The following is a 19,561-nucleotide window of genomic DNA, read 5'->3' as shown; positions in this document are numbered from 1 at the left end:
GTGCCCTCTGGAACGAAAGACTACTATCCATGGCACCCAATTGAGGCAAAGCAATAGCTAATATCTACCCTGTTCTTGAATAGTAATTAATTTTTGGCTTTAAAAATTTCAATGAGTTCTACTTGATATTTATTCTACCGTGTTCTAGTAACATAACCAGGCGACGCAAGAAATGACAAATGTAAGCAGCGACCACGTAAGCTGCTTACCTTGAAACATTGGCATCATCCTTCTTTTTCTGAATCCTCTTCTCCAGCGCCTCGACGCGAGCATCGATCTTCTTGAAAGACCAGCTTTGGAAAGCAGAAGGGTACAAGAAAGGCCGGAGATCAAATCTGTGATCATCTGGACTGTAGCTCTCTGCATGGTACGCGGGTGTGGAAACAGTCTGCTTGTGTCGGTTGATCTGGTAAAAGTGGAAGAATTTCTTCACTTTATCGGCGACTTCCCGCGGGCTTAGTCTGTCTTCGCCCTCGCCGCCCCATTCTTCCAATAGAACGAGGAACATTCCGAAGGGTCCCAGGTGGTTCACCTTTCGGAGAGTACCGAAGCGGGAAAGTTCTTTGTAGGTCATTTGCATGTCAACCTCGTCAGATTGCGTCTGTAGAAATTAGTAATTAATTCGTTCTTCGAGTAGCGCAGGACTTACATGTTCGGCGGTGATGGGCTCCAGCTCGGCTGTTGGCGTGGCCTCGATGAAGTCTTTCAGGATTGGCATGTCGAAGTCTTCTGCTGCCCAAGCAATAAAGCGCTTCAAGTCAACCTTACTGATAGAACCAATAGGATTGATATCAGCGGAGGAGCCTATTAAAAGTCAGTTCTATTACCTAGTAAGGTGATTTGCCAATTTTGGCTGCGGTTAAAGATGATAGGCTAGAGTGCATACAGTCATATTTCGTCAGGTCTGATTAGAGAGTTAGCTTTATTCGTGAGCGGATAGGAAATGATACTCACATCCGCGCAAGCATTCATCAACATTGGAGCTTCCAAGAACCAAAAGCGAGCCACCACCAGGGCGTCCACGGACTTCGCACAGCTCCTGGGCCATGTAGTAGGAGATAACCATCCGAGACCGCGCCTGGATGTTCTGCAGAGCAAGATTTTGTGTGGTTGTGCCCCCGTGAACTATTAGTGAATTAACCATTAGTCGCGTTCTTTAGAAATTTAGTGTTGTTCTCACCTTTGAATTTCGGTTCGAAGCCGGTCGCACTGGTTAAAATATTCCTCGTCGAGTGAAAAACATCGTCAATATTGGTGTCAGTATGGTAAGCACCAATTCGATCAGCAAGGGCTTGAGCTCGCTCGCGTGTCTCTTTGCTGCTCTGCTCCTTCATACCCAGGAAAGAGGTGCACAAGACTTGATTACAGAGCTCCTCAGCTGTGGAAGGTAGCTTCTCAGTATAAACAGCGATACGCTGGACATCGGCGATAACCTCCTCATTGCCTTCTTTTATGGCTTTCATTACTTGACGACACATGGAGTAGACGAGTGTGGCAGTGGCACAGCTGTCAATACCACCAGAAAGAGGAATGAAGAAACCAGCAGCTTTGGATCGACGAAGATAATCCCATAGCCAGCATGCAGGTCCGTAGGCGATTTCCTCTTCCGGGAGGTGATAGCGTGGTGCCCTACGGGCAGTAGCAGAGTGCTGTTCGTCCAAGTCGAGATTCTCGTGGGATAGAGAGAAGTCCACTTCAATGCGCTTATACTCGGGTGCTGCCACGGCCTGCATGCCGCGGGAGGGTGCGAACCGATAAGAGCGTACGGTTTCCATATCAACAGTTGCAACGACGACTTCAACTTCGTTGAGGCCGAATTGGCTGGACTGGCCAACAATATCACCATTTACGAAGATCATTGCACTGCCGTCATAGTACCTGTATTGCTGTTAGTATGTTCTGGCAAATTCAGATGGCAGTGCTCATACAATCGATCTCCATCGCATCCAATTTGATTAGAGTACAAATAAACGCCTCCGTTCTTGCGGGTTGCCTCTGAAATCAGAGCGATACGCTCATCGAGCTTGCGAAGGGTGTGATGACTTCCACTGCTATTGGTGAAGATTTCCACGCCATTCAGACCCCTAAGTATAAGTTAGTATAGCAAATTTTGAGGGCTCAATTGTGACTCACATGGTGATATGAGGGCTGTTGGGCGTGAAGAGCTCCTCGCATGTCTCCGCAGCCAAGGTTGTGTCGAAAGTGGAGAGGACAACATCTCCGATGGGGACATGACGGGAACCTTGATGCTTCTGAATGTAAGGAGGGAGGTAGTAGTCCTCCACATGTCTAGGACGATTCCACGGGGTGAAAAATCGCATTTCGCGGAAGTTTCCATCGTTGGCAAGGTAAAGCTTGGGACGGAGGCACAGGATTTTACCGTTCAAGACAATTGCACGGGCATTGTATCTGCAGTTACGGTGGAGGATTGGGAGACTGTCGAACAAATGTTAGAAGGATCTTTTGGCATATAAAGATTAGACAGTTCCATGTATACACACCCAACATCGATCATAATATCGTGGAGCTCAGGATCGGTCAGGATCGAGTAAAGCGAATCCCATGAGTTATCATACACCTCATTCTCGAGGAAGTGATCCAGACAGCCTAGAAACACATTGGTCAATATCTAACATAGTAGCAGTCTACCGGAGATACTCACCATAGCCCGGGATCTCAAGCTCAGGACCGACACGCAAAGTTGCGCCAGCCTCTTTGGCCTTGAGAATACTTTTCTTGATGCGCTGGAGGTTCCCCTCAAAATCCAGTGCCCACTGGTTTAGGGCACATGTCGCCAGGGTGATAAGAGGTGCCATTTTTGAGCACAGCAGCAATATTGCCCTAAGATCTAAGCACAGCAGAAAGAGTGACACATCGTCCACCAAAGAAAGTTGGTCCCGCACCCCGCGGTGTCACGTGTGCGGAGTCAGCCCGGTTGAAAGAAGAGCAGCTTCGGCCAGTCCGGGGAACTACAGGAAAATCTGATTAGATCTTCAATGATCGGCCAAATAGCCAGTGTTTCACCGTACACTTCTCCCTCATCCCCAGCCTCTGGTTGGATATCGTCTTCAGCGCTCAATTCGTCCGTCATTGTGATCCTCGATACAAAAATGTCACGTGATATGTCTGCTGTTCCTTTGTATGTAGTAGAATTCTGTTGATCAACCTGAGTGGGTGATTCAAGCTCGTTCTACTTTTGAGTTTGTAATCAATTTTAATTGTGGGAAAAATATATCTCCAGATATAGGGCTGTGGCTATGTATTTGTATAGATTTGGTAGTGCTACTACCTAGTAGGTACCACACGGTGCTAGTTTCAAAGGTTTGAAAAACTTGCTCTATATATATGCACCGTAGAGACGCTCCAATAATTTTAGATGTTTGGAGTGAATGCCCAGATGGTCTTTCCATCTCTCAAAGCTAACCAAAAAGAAAAATGACTGACAATATTGAACCTTTTGAGGTACTGATACAATTTAAGTATCCGCTGTACTCCAGTCAACAGTGGCTTTACTGTCATCACGTGCCCTCCAAATCGAGTGCGGGGTGATCGTCCACAGGAACGACGTCAACAGACAGCACACCTAAGTAGAGACCTGCATGATTCATGGACATGTCATTGTATTCAAATGTTCACAACAGAATGATTTGCCGGAAAGCGTCCCAAAACACCCCTGAAACCGGCTCTCAAACCCGATTTCAACCCTGTAGACGATCCCCTGCTCCTGCCCGGTTTTGAGGGTCCTACTTACAGTGCACTGTACTGCACAACTATGAGCAAGGATTAACGCTAGGGAGGTCACTGGTGTACATAGTATGTATAAGAGTCTTTGGGCCGGGTAAGCTTTTTTCTACCGCACCCAAGCCTTAACATTGTATGATTGGTCGCCTTGAGTGCTACTGTACTTTTTCGTGCCATATCCCATGGATTTAGATGATTGATTGTGATGAGCTTTGACCCCTCCAGGGGTAACGGGCCAGGAGAAGCGTTACTCGGTACTCCGTCCAAGGGACTCCCGGGATTCAAAATTGAATAGTTCCGACGGGAAACCGGGTTGCACGATTGGACTGGAGCCGCCGAGAGTTGAGGATCGTGGATACAGGTCGTATGCGCGATATCCACATAGGACGGATCTCAGTCCTCCGGGGGAATTGAATATGTATCTGGTTCTGGGAAGTGAAGCCCACAAACACCAGGGCAGACTCAGACACCCTGCAGACTAAAAGTTTCACCGAGCGCGATGGTTAAAGTTTACGCGTCGATCTTGGAGGTTTGCTAGTTATCGTAGGGAATGAAGGAACTACAGTACAGTACATGCAATCATCATCAACCTCAAGTACCCCGCCTCTTAGATAGAGGGGTAAATAGCTAATATTTATACCGCTTTCGGGTATTTGAGCAGATCTATTGAACCTAGTACGGATCTATGCTGTACATATACTGGAGATAAGAGTTGGATAATTTATTACACTTTGTGCAAATACTATGCCAGTAACACGTCTGTACGGAGTCAATGTTCAAGCATTGTGCAGAATTCAATGACAAAGCCAAACGAGGGACGAAAATGAGATCACCATGGTGGGCCGCACCAGCCACTGGGGGGATTCTCTTGACGCGACGGAGTCCCGACATTTCCCGACAACGTTTTGAAATGTGCCTGAAGAGGAATACAATGAGATGCGACATGCGGTAGTTCGAATTAGATAAAGTTTGGAGAATTTGATCTATTTTTGAGACTGAAGGGCGGAAAACAGAAGGCGAAACAGAGAAAAAAAAATTACAAAGGATAATGAAAATGGCGTTTTCTAGAATCCAGATCTAAATCTACAAAGCAAAACAAATACGAACCCAAACGGCTGTGGCGATGAAACGAAAAAAGCATACGTGGCGACCAATCAAGACACAGGGAACACTCAGCGCCGAGCTCGGTCGCGGGCCGAAAACAACCACGGACACGGAAACCATTTTGAAATTCTGCAGGAGATCGCGAGCTCTGAATGAGCGATATATTTTTTGGAACTACTGACTAGTAAAATAGTGCTAAAATAGTACGGGGTTAAAAATGTTGTATGTGCACTGTACAATTCACTACAATACTCATGAAATCCGACGTCATCCCACGCTTTCCTCACCCGAGATCCACCCACATGCTTCCGCTCCAACCTGTGCGTTACCGTCGGCCCTTATGGGTTGCATAGCGCAGTGGACCATGATCCACCCGAGGGGTTTCGGATAGCCCGAAGGGGTAATGCGAAGGAAGACGTGAATGTGAAATATGTTGCGGAAGAGCAAGAGGCATGGGATATCTCTTCCAGGACTAAACATGCATGCATAAAAATGGGAGGGAGGGGGGTGATAATGGAGATGAAGCAAAAGTCGGTGCATAATGGAAAGTAGCAGATGCGTTGGCAAAAAAAACGTTAGGCGGTGAATCGGCGGCTCAATCGGGGGGTCATGACATCATGATTTCCCCACTGGGTAAGGCGGGGGGCGATCTAACCGGAACGGGCGTGATAGTGGACGTTACTGGACGACCGATCATGCAAGAAGAAAACAGCGGGAAAGTAGTCCGAGATAAAAATTGATAGAAATTGTATGAAATAATGGAAAGATACTGTGTAGCAATACTCACTATCAATCGAAGTTGGTGAAAGTGTTTTTTGGTTAATGTAGTTGTCGTGATGCGTGCTGTATAGATGCAAACGGGCTCACATTGGAAATACCAATCATCCGAACCATTCATGGAACAAGCTCCACCACTCTGGCGGACCACTTCTCCCCCTTCTGCTAGTCAATGACGCACCTGGCACGTATGGCTGAACCGTCTCCATCCTCTGAACTTTTTCTGGACTAGCCATCCCGAATGTCGCCGTCCTGGTTGGGTATATATGTCAGAGAAATGGGCACCATTATGGGTCCCGTATCCACCGAGCTCTATGACCGGGACTGCTGCTTGAGGGAACCGATCTGCCACTTTTCTATTAAATAAAACCATCCTACCCCTCCATTTCCATCTCTTCTTTTTTGTATTCCTTTCTAACCTTATATTATTTTGGTTGATTGTCTTGTGATTCTCTTGTCCGTATAGATCCGGACAATAGCATCCATCTCAACAACTCCCATATCTTTCATCTCATCAATCGACCTCTATAACTTCCAGCAATATGCCTCGCTTCTCCGATGACGACCTTGGTGGCGGCAATGCCAGCCCTGGAGGCCCTCCTCCTGCTCCCAGCGATGGTGCTGCCCATGCACCAGACGATCAGTCCGGTGCACCAGTTACCATCCCCTCCTCTGACAACCACCAACACACCATTGAGATTCCCGCCACTCGCAGCTCTATCTCTGACGTTCACATGCAGCGCCTGAGCCTGTCTCCCTCCATGCGGGATCGTCGGGGTTCGCGCAATTCCTTCGGTATCTCGCTGCCCATCCCCCGTTCCCCGCGCAGGTCGCGGTTGTCCACTGCTCAGAAGCCTGGCTCGGCTGCCCGTGATATCATTGCCTCCCAGGTTCAGGATACGCACAAGGACAAGGTTGCCAAGGTCAAGAACATGTGCTTTGCTTTCGACATTGACGGTGTGCTGGCACACGGCAACAACGCTATCCCCCAAGCCAAGAACGTTCTGCGCATCCTGAACGGAGACAACGAGCTTGGCATCCAATTCCCTTACATCCTTCTCACCAACGGTGGTGGTAAGACCGAGGAGGCCCGCTGCCAGCAGCTGTCTGAGGTCCTGGGCTTCCCCATCTCTACCGATCAATTCATCCAATCCCACACTCCCATGCAGGCTCTTGCGGAGTACTACGACAACGTCCTGGTCTGTGGTGGTGAGAGCAACAACATCCGTGGCGTTGCTGAGAACTACGGATTCAAGAACGTTGTTATCCCCAAGGATATCCTTGCCTGGGACCCTACTATCTCCCCTTGCCGTAAGTTCACTAAGGAGGAAGAGGAGGAGGCTAAGGTCCGCGACTTCGCCAACTTCAAGTTCGACGCCATCATGTGCTTCGCCGAATCTCACGACCAGAGCACCGAATACCAAATCATTCTGGATCTGCTCCTTTCCGCCAACGGCCGCCTCCTCACCCGCGCCAAAGACCCGGCTGCCCGGGATGCCGTTGCTGGCCACATCCCTATCTACTTCTCCCAGGGTGATCTGCTCTGCCCTACTGAGCACAAGGGACCCCCTCGTCTGCACCTGGGTGCTTTCCGTGTTGCCCTGGAGGCTCAATACAAGGCTCTGACCGGCCGTGACCTCGAACGTATCGTCTACGGTAAGCCCGAGCGTGCTACCTACATCGTCGCCGATGAGGTCATCAAGTCCTGGATGGAGCAGATCCACGGCGAGAAGAAGCTGCCTGAGAACATCTACATGATCGGTGACAACCCTCAATCCGACATTATCGGTGGTAACTTGTATGGTTGGAACACTTGCCTTGTCCGAACTGGTGTCTTCCAGGGCGGCAAGAATGACATCGAAAACCCGGCCAACTTCGGCGTCTTCGATCACGTGGAGGACGCCGTCAAGGCGGCTATCCGCAAGGAACTCGGCGCTGACTTCAAGTTCGAGTGGAACCCTCCTAACCCTACCGCCAGCAATGCTTCCTCTGCTATCATGGAGTAGATTAAACTGCTGCAGTGGCAGCGCTAGGGTAGTTGGATGATTGAAAGAGAAAAACGAAAAGATGATTCCCCTCATGTTTATTCAAATTGGTTCCTTTTCTCTACCTGTTCTTTTTTCTTTTTCGATTTCCTTTTCTCTACTTTTTTTACTTTATCTTTGCATCACTTTTTTGTCTGTTGGATCGGGTCTTATCTCACTGATATCTGTGACGATTATCTTGCATCATGACCGATTTAATCTTGGTATATCGCAGCTATGGAACTGCGCAGCAGCCGATAGGTCTGGCTCTCGGCTGGAAAGAATTCACGAATAGCCTTTACGAACATAGACATTTTTCATTTCATCTCATATCTTCATAGACACTCAACCACTATTTTCCGAGCTCAGCCTCCTGGAGCTTTCCCGGTGAACTAATTAGATCATGGAACAGAGGCAAACCGAATCGCCCGATAGTCGGGTGAGATCCCGACGCACAGCCCGCCGGGCCCCACTCACCGGCCCGGCAACTACCTCATGCAGCCACATCATCATCTCAGACATGCAGGGACAAGGCAGCTGTTTGAGATGAGATTTGTTTCAATACAAAGATCCATGGTTGAGGATATTACCGGGCGAAGCTTTTGGTACATGCAAACCTGCATTAATGGACAAGTACCCAACGAATAGACATAGATTGTGGGTAGTTATGGACATTCCTCAATTATTGAGAACTCTAAAAGCGTTAAGTTGTATTTAATTTACCGTCACTAATGGATTTCTCATATTGAGGTAAGTGTTTACTGCCTAGTAGGAATATGCTTGCGAACAAGTTTGAAATTGAAGATTATCAAGTAGATCAAGGCATGGGGGTCGCTTTACATCATGATTTATTCATACTCGATATAGGGCTCTTCTCCACGCAGGGAAAATACAATGTCAAGATTGCCTTAGGTCATAGCATCAGGACTCCACAAAAACTAACTTTGTTCTGAGGCCATCCCCAACTGCTACATCTATCTTCCCAGTACCTTTGATATTAAGCGAACGACCAATTTATAGACACCAAGAGCATTTGAATGTGGAGTGTATACTATACATATCGATATATGCGTAGTAGCAGAACCTCGGGGGTAGGGGTCGTACTCCAGAGGTCTTTACGAATTCAACCTAAAACTGACCTAGGAATATCAATGTCGCTGTCAAAGCCTACAGCATCCCATGTAAAGGTATCACGTACGGCATGGAAAGAACCGAGATTGTCGATTCTCTGGTTGTGCTTAATTCACGTATGTTGATAATAATAGTGTATCCTCTAAGTTGCGAAAAGAACCTTGATCTATATCCTGCTTCGCGAACAGGATCTCTACGACCTAAGACCACATCTATTCCCTCCAGGATGAATCTTGAGACAGAATCACGCACGACTATTCTAGAAATAGCATTAGAAAATAGAAATACTGATTCTATTGTTAGCAAGGGGGCAAACTGAACTCATAATCAAGTTTTTCATGGTCCATTTGCATCTACGGCTGAATATCCAAAGCTCCCACTAATCGCAGTAAGCAACACTGACTAGAAGCAGTCACCTACACTAGGTATTGTACTAGTAGAATTTTTACTACGAGTGGATATTATTATTCTTGAAGATTTGGGAGTCATGTTTGTATACTAGAATGCAAGAATTCCCTCAAATTTTATGTGACATGAAACTAGAGTAGCTATTTGGCAAAGAGCCGTATCAAGTTTTCAGACAAATAAGTAGATTGTTGATTTTGAAGGGGAATATTGACGCTAAAGGAGAAAGGAGAAAAGGAACATTACTCTCATGTACTTCCTTCAAATCCAAATAGATTGTGAAAGGGGAATCTGAGAATACTTTGCGATATGGTAGCATAGCCGTATATCTAAATATTAGACCTGGGCATGTGTCAATCAAGACTTGAACGTGAAAGAGCATCCTCACACTAAATATTCTATTTCTGGAATGAAAATTACGTAGCATGTATAAAACTTCGTCAAGTTTGTGATCCTAGCAGATTGGGAGTATGTAAGTCCTGGAATACGAGACTTGATAATATTATCTAGTTGCTTCAAGTTTTCGCTCAATACATTTTGTTCTTTACTTTCTCCCTCAAGTAACCCCGAAAATCGAGATCGATGGGTTTTCTCCCAATCATAAAGAATACTATCCTCTCTTCGTACGTGGAAGTTGAGGAATACTGGGACCAAGTCCATCGATATTATCAATAATCCCTTCGGTGGATCTCCGGCGGAATTCTCCGGCGGAATGAGACATTCAGTAATAATGGCTAGTGAAAAGGGCTGTGAATCGAAGAAATATTCCTACAAGTAGCTGGGAAATCCTAATGCTAGGAGCTCCTAAGGAATGAATCACAGCCTTCAACCTCCTCTGACGGCTGCTGTGGGCGGAAATCACTAGTAAATCGCATCTCTCCAAGGTGTTGTCGCGGCAAGGGCGGAAATAATATGAAATGAGGAAACACGATAGTCGATCAGATTGCGGACGTTGGCGTCTGGAATAACTCGGCATAAACTTCCACAATTGAGATACAGCTAGTCAAATTGTCGTTAGTATATCCCACCAAGTCGTTTCAACCAGTCAAGATTCCATTGCAGTATGTCCACAGGAATAACTAAAATCGGATTCTTGGCACATCTACCGCTATATGCGCAGAATGGTGGATCTTGCATTGGCGTTGCATTATCATTGGGAGTAAAAGAGCTGAGTAAAGAGAAATTGATATTCATCTCTACTGGTCGTTCTCGTTGATTTGACTCATTTCATGCCAAAAACGACTGTTTACTGTATTTCCATAGTGGGAAACGTTACCCCTTAGATATCGAGTCTTTTAAAAGTAGTTGATCAGGATAGTAAGAGGCACCCTTGATACTTCACACACACGGACCTTAAGCTATGATAATATCAAGGTCAGGCCACTCTTCACGTATCTCGTGATTACCGAAAAATCTTCATCTCGTAGATTTTACGGACTACGGAAAGGAGTCTCGTGTTTGTCTCGGAGAAAGGTGCCAAGTTCTTGGCAGCAGAAGCTTATTGGATACAAACAAATGAATTCACTTGAAGATTTTGTCCTGGTGGAGCTATGGTTTTTCTTTAATGGACTGTGTGATGGCCCTAATGACAGGGTGTGATATGGGCGGGGTTTGGCACGCTCTACTTTATTCGGCATCAGGACAACCGATATGTGCACATATTCGAAGTCACTGTCTTCTCATAGATTTGATTCAATTGACGAAAGGGGTTATAAGCCAGACAGGTAGATGTTGCCACGAAGTAGCCACTCGCTGAAGCATTATGCGAGCTATTGAAAGGCACCATTCGACGATAGCCAAACCAAAACTAAAGGTCTGGAACCCTTGTGAAAGCCCGGGGGTGCATCTTTAGCTCTCTTCCGTGATATGACGGACCCGCAGGCTTCGCTTAAAGAGGATTAATGAAGCGCATTGGCTGATAATCACAAGTAGCGTCCGAAAACACCCCGGACCTCATTTCTACTTTTGGGGGGTTACAACCTCCACTCTTCGGTTACTTCCGACTTTCGGCTGCCCCAGGGCCTTTATCAATCATATCAGATCTTTTCAGATGATTTCCACGGTCTATTTCTTGGGTCGTGAATTTTATATCCAACTACCATTGTTTATACCATCTCATAGTCTTTGATTTGAACTGTCATTTCAAATTGGAATTACTCACGAATTGATTGATACAAGGGACAGGGGTGCTCAGAAGAACAAAACGACAGCTGACTCGTTAATTTAACTTTCCCCTCTCGACAAAATGGCGACTGATAGCCTCCCCAAAGACCCCGATTTCGTCGATCCAGAAACACAGAGGATACTCGGAGAAGATACTCGGTTTCATCGACTTGGATGGAAGCGTCTAACGATTCTTTCCATCGTTGAGGCTATCGCTCTTGGAAGTCTGGGACTTCCTGCTGCTTTCGCATCCCTTGGTATGGTTGCTGGATTGATATTGACCGTCGGGCTAGGATTCGTTGCAATTTACGCAGGATACAATATCGGTCAGACGAAGTTGAAATATCCTCAGATTGGACACTATGCCGATGTCGGCAGGTTATTGTTTGGTAAATGGGGATCTAAGATCTTCATCGGAAGTTTTGTGACACTTCTGGTCTTCGTGATTGGATCGCACTGCTTGACTGGGGCAATCGCTTTTCGGACCATCACTCAAAGTAATGTCTGTGCCTTGGTATTCAGCATCTCATCTGCAGCCATCTTACTCCTGCTCGCCGTCCCGCCTTTCTTTGCTGAAATCGCTATTCTCGGGTATATAGACTTTGCCTCGATCATTATCGCTATTGGAGTGACTATGATAGCGACCGGAATCCAATACTCAGGTGGTGCAACCATTTCAAATCCAGATGCAATTCCCTGGTCGGCTTGGCCCAAGGCTGGTCTTACCTTCTCGGGGGCCATTGTTGCGACAAACAATATTGTGTTTGCGTACTCCTTCGCCGGATGCTTGCCTTCGTTCATGGATGAAATGCATACCCCGGAAGATTATATCAAAACATTGTGGTGGATGGGAGGTATTCAAATCGTCGTTTATAGTCTTACCGGCTCTATCATCTACGCTTTTGTGGGTCAAGGAGTCCAATCTCCGGCTTTATTATCAGCGGGTCCACTCATCTCGAGAGTGGTTTTTGGAATTGCATTGCCTGTCATTTTCATTTCTGGATCTATCAATACAACCGTTGTCTGTCGGTATATCCATGGAAAGGTCTACAAAGACTCAATGATTCGATACATCAACACAACGAAGGGTTGGGCATCATGGATTGGTCTTGTGTTTACTATTACTTTGCTAGCATGGGTTATCGCCGAGGCTATTCCGATTTTCTCAGAGCTTCTATCCATCATCTCGGCACTTTTTGTCTCTGGATTATCCTTCTATCTCCCGCCAGTTATGTGGTATCTGTTGTTGAAAGAGGGTTCGTGGTACGAAAAGCGAAATTTGAAGCCTGCATTTTTCAACGGCGTGGTTTTCATTGTTGGAATGATTATTTTTGGGTGTGGCACGTATGCCAGTATTGCTGAGCTGGTGAGTTCGCACCGCATATAGTCTCCTAACCTTATAAAGTTAACCCAAGTTCTTAAGATCACGAAATTCCAATCGGGCTCTGTTGGACAGCCATTCACCTGCTCTTGAGAATCGTCTGACCAAAAGATAATTCAAATATCTCATGAACTATAAACAATGAATGAATGATGCGAAGGGCCAAAAGGTTTACTACATCCGGCTCGTGTGACCTGTAGGCACAACGTGGCCAGCCTTATGTCCTACACCTGGATATGATTGCATGGAAATATTTCCGACAATCAATCCAATATGACTCTACTTTGGCTACAAAAATAATGGAAGGGATGATGTCACAGCTAGCTCTTATAGCAATTTACAGCCACTCGAAGTACAAAATGAATTGTGTTATGAATACACCCTACATTCCAACCCTTGCAATCTCCGTCGTTAGCCGGCTTTACAAGATGGCTTTGACGATCACCCCCTTCCGATGATCCTATGCCCCACGATTAGCACGTCAAATCTGGATTTTAAATCAGTCTCCTTGCTAGAAAACACGGTGTCGGGTACACGGCCCCACGCAGCAAGACTGTAAACGTAGCCTCCCGAGTCCACTATGCATTGTATACAACGATGATCAAATTCCCGGTCCAATTGCATGATATGAATACTCTCACCAAAATCTTCATCTCAATCAAGTAACCCCAGTTCTTGGCAGTCGGTCCATCCTTTCCGAGATGTTAAAGAGCCAATAGGCCGGGCAGATCATATCCTGAATTCCTTCCATCACTTGATGGATCTTTAGGCTTTTTCATCCCTTCTTTCAAGGGTATCTTTTTTGGGGCATTACACAATGTGACCCCAGAAGAGTCTGTTCACTAATAAACATGCAAGATAATCTTTTTTGGAAACAGCTCCCGAGAGCAGGTTGAAAGAATCATAGTATACTTGAAACCGAACATACAAACGACACAATGAATCACTCGAAACCGCTATCCGCAAGTTCCGATACGACTGAAGAACAAGAGATTGCAATATGTCACGAAAACGAGATCAAGGAGTTCTCCGACGATACTGGGCTTCATCCAATGGATGGCGGGTTTCATGCATGGATGTTCTTAGCAGCTTCAACCATGATAGAGGCCTTGGTATGGGGTTCGTTCATGATATTCATAGTCCTGGAAATAATGACAAGATACTAATAATGGATATTACAGGGTTTGCCTTTGCCTTTGGAGTCTTCCAAAGTTATTACCGGGATAACGAATTATTTGAAGATTCAAATATGGTGGCGGCCATTGGCACTTGCGCAACTGTAGGCTTGAGCCATCTTACTTGACGTTCTAGAAAGTCAATAACAAATGAATAGGGAGCAGCCTACCTCGGTTGTCCGTGTGCAATCATCGTCATGATACTATTCCCCCGTCTATCTCGGTGGTTCTCAACTACAGGGCTAATCATTATGTGTTTCTCATTAGCCATGGGTTCTTTTTCAACGAATGTCACACATCTGGTTCTTTCCCAGGGTATTGGCTTTGGTGTCGGAGGTTGTATTGCCTACAGCCCATCTATCTTATTCATGCCCGAATGGTTTGACAAGAAAAGAGGACTCGCCTTCGGGGTTGTATGGGCTGGATCGGGGTTGTCCGGAATACTTTTCCCCATTGTTTTAGAACGCCTTTTGGGACAATTTGGATTTCGAACAACACTGAGAATCTTATCAGGAGTACTCTTCGTTCTACCACTTCCATTTTTGTATTTCCACAAACCACGAGTGCCAATCCAGAAAGGGGTGGCCCATCGCCGGTTGACAACTCGGTTCTTATATAACAGAGTTTTCATGATATACCAATTGGTCAATGTCTTCGAAGCCCTAGGATTCTTCTTACCGGGGATTTATCTCCCGTCATTTGCACGGTATATTGGATTTTCGACATTCCTATCTTCGCTTACCGTCACGGTGTTGAATATGGCATCGATATTTGGCAGCATTTCGATGGGGTTTTTATCGGATCGTTGCGATGCCTTGACCTGTGTTTCTATATCTACCATTGGCACTGTCCTCTCTGTCTTTCTACTCTGGGGATTCTCAACGAAGATCCCTGTTCTACTGGTATTTTGTGTTGCATATGGAATATTCGCGGGCAGCTTTTCAGCAATTTGGTCGGCTATGATTCGGGAAGTCCAAAAGGTAGACTCGTCGGCTGATACGACAATCATATTTTCTGCTATTGCATTTGGCCGAGGAGTGGGAAATGTTGCCAGTGGCCCTTTCAGTGAGATGCTGATCAAGGTTGATAACTGGCAAGGACATGCACGCGGGGCATATGGTAGTGGATATGGGCTGATTATTGTATGTACTGGACTCACGTCTTTTATGGGGGGGGTTGTGTTGGATTGCTCGGCTGTACAAATTTATATGAATTATGTCCATTACAAGTAGATTTATTCTAGTCAGAGAATAGTATATTCAATATTCAATCAGAGTACTTAATGGAATGCTACAAGTCCTACTTTTCTTAACTAGGAGTTAATGACTCGGAGTCGTACTATAAAAAAAAAGAGCAGAATCTATGCTTCTGCCCACAAGCAGAGACTCGGCTCTGCATCTACATCTTCCTTGTACTATTGCAATCATTAGTACAGCTGTTTAGTACTACTTAAACAGTAATATAATGATCACGAATATCTAGTCAAATTCAAACTATGTATAGTAGTCCTATAAAGAATGACCACAACTACGATGATCCTGTCCCACTTTGCAGCCTCATTTGGCCCCACTGATAGCTTCAACCTCCTCCAGGAAAGCTCTTCAATCCTCGGAAGCACTGGGAATTTCAATCAACATCACTGGTCTCTCAATATCTAGCTGTATTCTCTACTGTAAATACCTTCCTAATACTTGATACATCTTTTCTTATGTCATCTACTAAGAATTTATAAGATTGTTCGCCCATCATTTGTTGAAAGACCGGTCAACTCCCCCCACCGACTGGACATGACATGACGTCAATACCCCTCCGTGTGCATTGATCGATCCGGTTTTTTATTTCTATAATGTTGATTACCTTGCATGTCATGCAGTCGATTCGTATTTAAAGAGGTCCACCCATCTCTGAAATTGAACGTTGTAGCTTTTCATATATCACCAAAAAAAAAAAGCTCAAAAAGATATCCCCCCTCGCCATCAAAAATGAGCGGCTTCAAGTTCCCCGTTGATCTCAGCAAATTCAAGAGAAACCTTTCGCTGGATCCCAGCAAAGGAACTCTAACTGCTGAAGAGAAGAAGGATCTTCTGAACAATATTAATATCTTCAGAGATGCAATTATCGCATTTACTGCTACCGGTGCTGCTCGTGGTGTCTCCGGTCATACTGGTGGACCTTTCGACACCGCACCTGAAGTGTGCATTCTGCTTGGCCTGATTCAAAATAACAAGGATAACTTCATTGATACGTTCTTCGATGAAGCCGGTCATCGAGTTGCCACGCAATATCTATTAGCTACTCTCGAAGGCCACTTGAGCCCCGAACATCTCCTCAACTATCGCGATGCCGACTCGAAACTCCCCGGTCACCCCGAACTCGGCCTCACACCGGGAATCAAGTTTAGCTCCGGTCGCCTGGGACACATGTGGGGAATGGTGAACGGTGTGGCAATGGCCAACCAAGATAAGAATGTCATCTTGCTTGGCTCTGATGGATCCCAGCAAGAAGGAAATGACGCCGAGGCTGCACGTATCGCTGTGGCCCGGAACCTGAAGGTTAAGCTCTTCGTCGATAACAACGATGTTACTATTGCCGGTCATCCTTCCCAGTACCTGAAGGGCTACGACATTGCCAATACCCTCAAGGGACACGGTCTTCACGTCGTTCGCGCTAAGGGAGAAGATGTAGACTCGCTTTTCAAGGCGGTTTCCGAGGTTGTTAATTACAATGGCCCTGCTGCTGTCGTTGTCGATCGCACTATGGCAGCTGGCATCGAAGGCATTGAGGGCGAGACCCATGCCCACGATGTCATTACCGTTGATATCGCGCGCAAGTACCTCACCAAGCGCGGATACAGCCAGGAACAACTCGCTTTCTACGACGAGATCAAGGGCCGATCAAACCCACACACATACCTCGGTTCAAGCAAGGATAAAGGCTCCAACCGAAACATCTTCGGTGATGCCGTCAATGGTATCCTTGATGGTTTGAGCAAAGAGGAGGCTGCCCGTCGTGTCATGGTCATCGACTCTGACTTGGCCGGTTCTACCGGTTTGAAGGCCATTGGCTCCAAGCACCCCGAGTCCTTCGTCGCATCCGGTGTGATGGAGCGTGGTAACTTCTCCGCTGCCGCTGGATTTGGCTTCGGTAGCAATGGTGATCGTCAAGGTGTCTTCTCTACCTTCTCGGCTTTCCTTGAGATGTGTATTTCCGAAATTACTATGGCCCGTCTCAACCACTGCACAGTTTTGTCTCACTTTTCTCACAGTGGTGTTGACGAGATGGCTGACAACACTTGCCACTTCGGTCTTAACCATTTCTTCGCCGATAATGGTCTTATCGAGTCTGATGATTGCTCCCTGTACTTCCCTGCAGATGGTGAGCAGATGAAGGCTGTTGTCAAAAAGGTCTTCTGGGACCGAGGAATGCGTTTCATCTTCTCTACTCGTTCCAAGGTCCCTTACATTCTGAAGGATGGCGTGGATGAGAAGCTTTACGGAGATGGTTATGAGTTCGTTCCGGGCAAGGAAGAAGTTATTCGTAGCGGTACTGCTGGTTACGTCGTCTCCTACGGTGACATGTTGTACCGTTCGCTCGACGCTGTCGAGTATCTCCGTAAACAGGGTCTCGATGTTGGTCTGATCAACAAGCCCACTCTCAACGTCGTCGATAAGGAGACCATGAAGAGATACGGAGAGTCTCCATTCGTCATCGTCGTGGAGTCCATCTCCCAGAAGACCGGCCTTGGCTCTCGCCTTGGTTCCACGCTCTTGCAACACGGTTACACTCCCAAGTTCAAGTCCGTCGGTGCTGTCAAGGATGGTTGTGGTGGTCTTTTCGAGCAGATCAACTACCAGGGTCTCTCACCCGAGAACATCATTCACGAGATCAAGACCATTGCTGCTGGAAAATAAGTATAGCTTAAGCTATCAAAGAGCCATGAACTTTCTTATGCGTTATGAAAAAAATCGAATTCATTAAAAATAATAACAAACATTCTTGCCTGTAGGATTCCTGCTCGTATAATCACATTTAGACTGCGCTCATCATAGTTCACTCTTATCTGAACTAAACAAATCATTCACGGTCATCAGGATGAAAGACCAAAGCCCGAACCTCAATACTCTCACGACCAGCCTCATTCTCCGTCTCAGGATTAACAAAAGCAGAATGAGGAACACGACGAGCCCGTCCATCAGTCTTCGAATCAAAACACTTAATCAGTGTCACTAAATCCGGCGTCTGTCCATAACGATAATACCACTTGATATTCGGGTCCGGCTTTACCGAATACGTCTCTCCCTGACGATCTGGGTAAATTAATCCAATAGGAACTAAATCTTCTTCCGGGACACTGTGGGCATCGGCCACGGCGAGTGGATCTTTCAAAATGGTTTTGATAGGACGCCAGACATTTATAATTTGATATCTTCCCTTCAGTAATTCTTCGGCTTCTTCGGGGAGGTGATGGGGGACACGACTCTTTGCTGCAGAGTAGGATTGATCGATATGGACACGTTGAACGGGACCTCGGAGTTGATTCTGATTTGCCTCGGAGACTCGACGGATGGTATGGTCGAAGATGAAGACTTTAGATGCTCCGGTACTATTATTGAAATCATGATATTTTAGTAAAGAATGCAGCTTGGTGGGTTTTATACAGTTTGATATCAAGCCTGAGTAGATGTGATGGTCCTAATGCCGGTAGTAATGAAAGAGTTATACTCACGCATCCTTAAGTAACTGTTCCGTCTCAGGATAATAATCTCTCTTAATCTTCTCGTCATCAAGAAAGTCCTTCTCAATACTTTCATGATAATAAAACTGGAACCCTTGGGCGTCAAGAGTATAATCCAATTCCCGGCCACTAACATCAGTGATAGTGACAGGAAGCGAAACATAGCCCCTTTCGTAAGTCTGCGGTTGATTCACATAGGCCGGTGCTGGCGGAGATCCATCCTCATTCTCCTTGAAGAAGTTCAGAGTTGTTTGTACATGGTGTGGTCTATCTGGAACCGGTACTGCTGGCTTCTGCTCAAGGGCAGGGCCATGACCTGTTGAAACTTGAACTGCTGCTGATGCCATGATAATATTTCTAGTAAGCGTTGCTATTTAAAAATATTGATAGTAGATGCCATTCGAAAAAGAGACGAATATCAGTCCTATGCCCTTGTTTTATATCCAACTGGACTTGCGGGGTGTCTGACTTCCATTTGTCAGAACAGCACGCAATAACCGTGGCACATGAAGAATGCTGATAAATGCAATTTTGCTCGTTGACGCGATGACAGATGACGAATGCCACGTGTGATATGCTGAGAAAACAATCGGAGGAATTAATAACGGTGAAATATTATTAGTGATACAACTGGAGTGTGTTGATGATTCCATCCGCGCGAAGAGAGAGAATTGTTATGGAAGATCCAGCGATAGAACACATGAAGAATCGAAAAAATCAGATTGTAAGCTATAAACTCAAGAAGTGAAAAAGAAAAAATAGAAGCCAATGGGTGTATGTCTCATTAACGTACAACAGGATCTCAAAAGGAAAACATCTAGAGGTGTCCTGCAGTCAAGGGTCATAGCATTGTCATATTGCCCGCTTTGCATTTGCACACCCAGAAAGGAAAAGAATCACAAGAAAAGATCGCAAGACAACGAGA

The 19,561-nt window shown here is 45.9% G+C and overlaps 6 protein-coding genes across 6 annotated transcripts; 4 read left to right on the top strand and 2 right to left on the bottom strand.

Annotated features, from left to right (window-relative positions):
• Positions 1–205: 205 nt before the first annotated feature.
• Positions 206–2,816, bottom strand: N7469_003812 (glutamine-dependent NAD(+) synthetase; the record flags this gene model as incomplete). The annotated part of the gene is made up of 9 exons (XM_056642732.1): positions 206–601; positions 650–804; positions 887–904; positions 955–1,125; positions 1,181–1,878; positions 1,929–2,084; positions 2,134–2,436; positions 2,502–2,607; positions 2,663–2,816. 9 exons carry the CDS (start codon positions 2,814–2,816, stop codon positions 206–208), a joined length of 2,157 nt encoding a protein of 718 aa, XP_056502144.1.
• A 3,348-nt stretch (positions 2,817–6,164) lies between these two features.
• Positions 6,165–7,628, top strand: N7469_003811 (uncharacterized protein; the record flags this gene model as incomplete). Its single annotated transcript, XM_056642731.1, has 1 exon — positions 6,165–7,628. The coding sequence occupies one exon, from the start codon at positions 6,165–6,167 to the stop codon at positions 7,626–7,628; it is 1,464 nt and encodes a 487-aa protein (XP_056502143.1).
• A 3,799-nt stretch (positions 7,629–11,427) lies between these two features.
• Positions 11,428–12,819, top strand: N7469_003810 (uncharacterized protein; the record flags this gene model as incomplete). Its single annotated transcript, XM_056642730.1, has 2 exons — positions 11,428–12,711; positions 12,751–12,819. 2 exons carry the CDS (start codon positions 11,428–11,430, stop codon positions 12,817–12,819), a joined length of 1,353 nt encoding a protein of 450 aa, XP_056502142.1.
• An 845-nt stretch (positions 12,820–13,664) lies between these two features.
• Positions 13,665–15,133, top strand: N7469_003809 (Major facilitator superfamily domain general substrate transporter; the record flags this gene model as incomplete). The annotated part of the gene is made up of 3 exons (XM_056642729.1): positions 13,665–13,845; positions 13,908–14,005; positions 14,060–15,133. 3 exons carry the CDS (start codon positions 13,665–13,667, stop codon positions 15,131–15,133), a joined length of 1,353 nt encoding a protein of 450 aa, XP_056502141.1.
• Positions 15,134–15,883: 750 nt separating this feature from the next.
• N7469_003808 (uncharacterized protein) lies at positions 15,884–17,812 on the top strand (the record flags this gene model as incomplete). Its single annotated transcript, XM_056642728.1, has 1 exon — positions 15,884–17,812. One exon carries the CDS (start codon positions 15,884–15,886, stop codon positions 17,810–17,812), a length of 1,929 nt encoding a protein of 642 aa, XP_056502140.1.
• A 163-nt stretch (positions 17,813–17,975) lies between these two features.
• Positions 17,976–18,983, bottom strand: N7469_003807 (uncharacterized protein; the record flags this gene model as incomplete). The annotated part of the gene is made up of 2 exons (XM_056642727.1): positions 17,976–18,504; positions 18,628–18,983. The coding sequence occupies 2 exons, from the start codon at positions 18,981–18,983 to the stop codon at positions 17,976–17,978; spliced, it is 885 nt and encodes a 294-aa protein (XP_056502139.1).
• Positions 18,984–19,561: the final 578 nt, after the last annotated feature.

This window comes from Penicillium citrinum (genome assembly GCF_028827155.1).
Source record: "Penicillium citrinum strain IBT 23319 chromosome Unknown utg000003l:1.0-4596430.0:1.0-4598250.0, whole genome shotgun sequence".
NCBI lineage: Eukaryota > Fungi > Ascomycota > Eurotiomycetes > Eurotiales > Aspergillaceae > Penicillium > Penicillium citrinum.
This window is presented reverse-complemented; position numbering and strand designations above follow the sequence as displayed.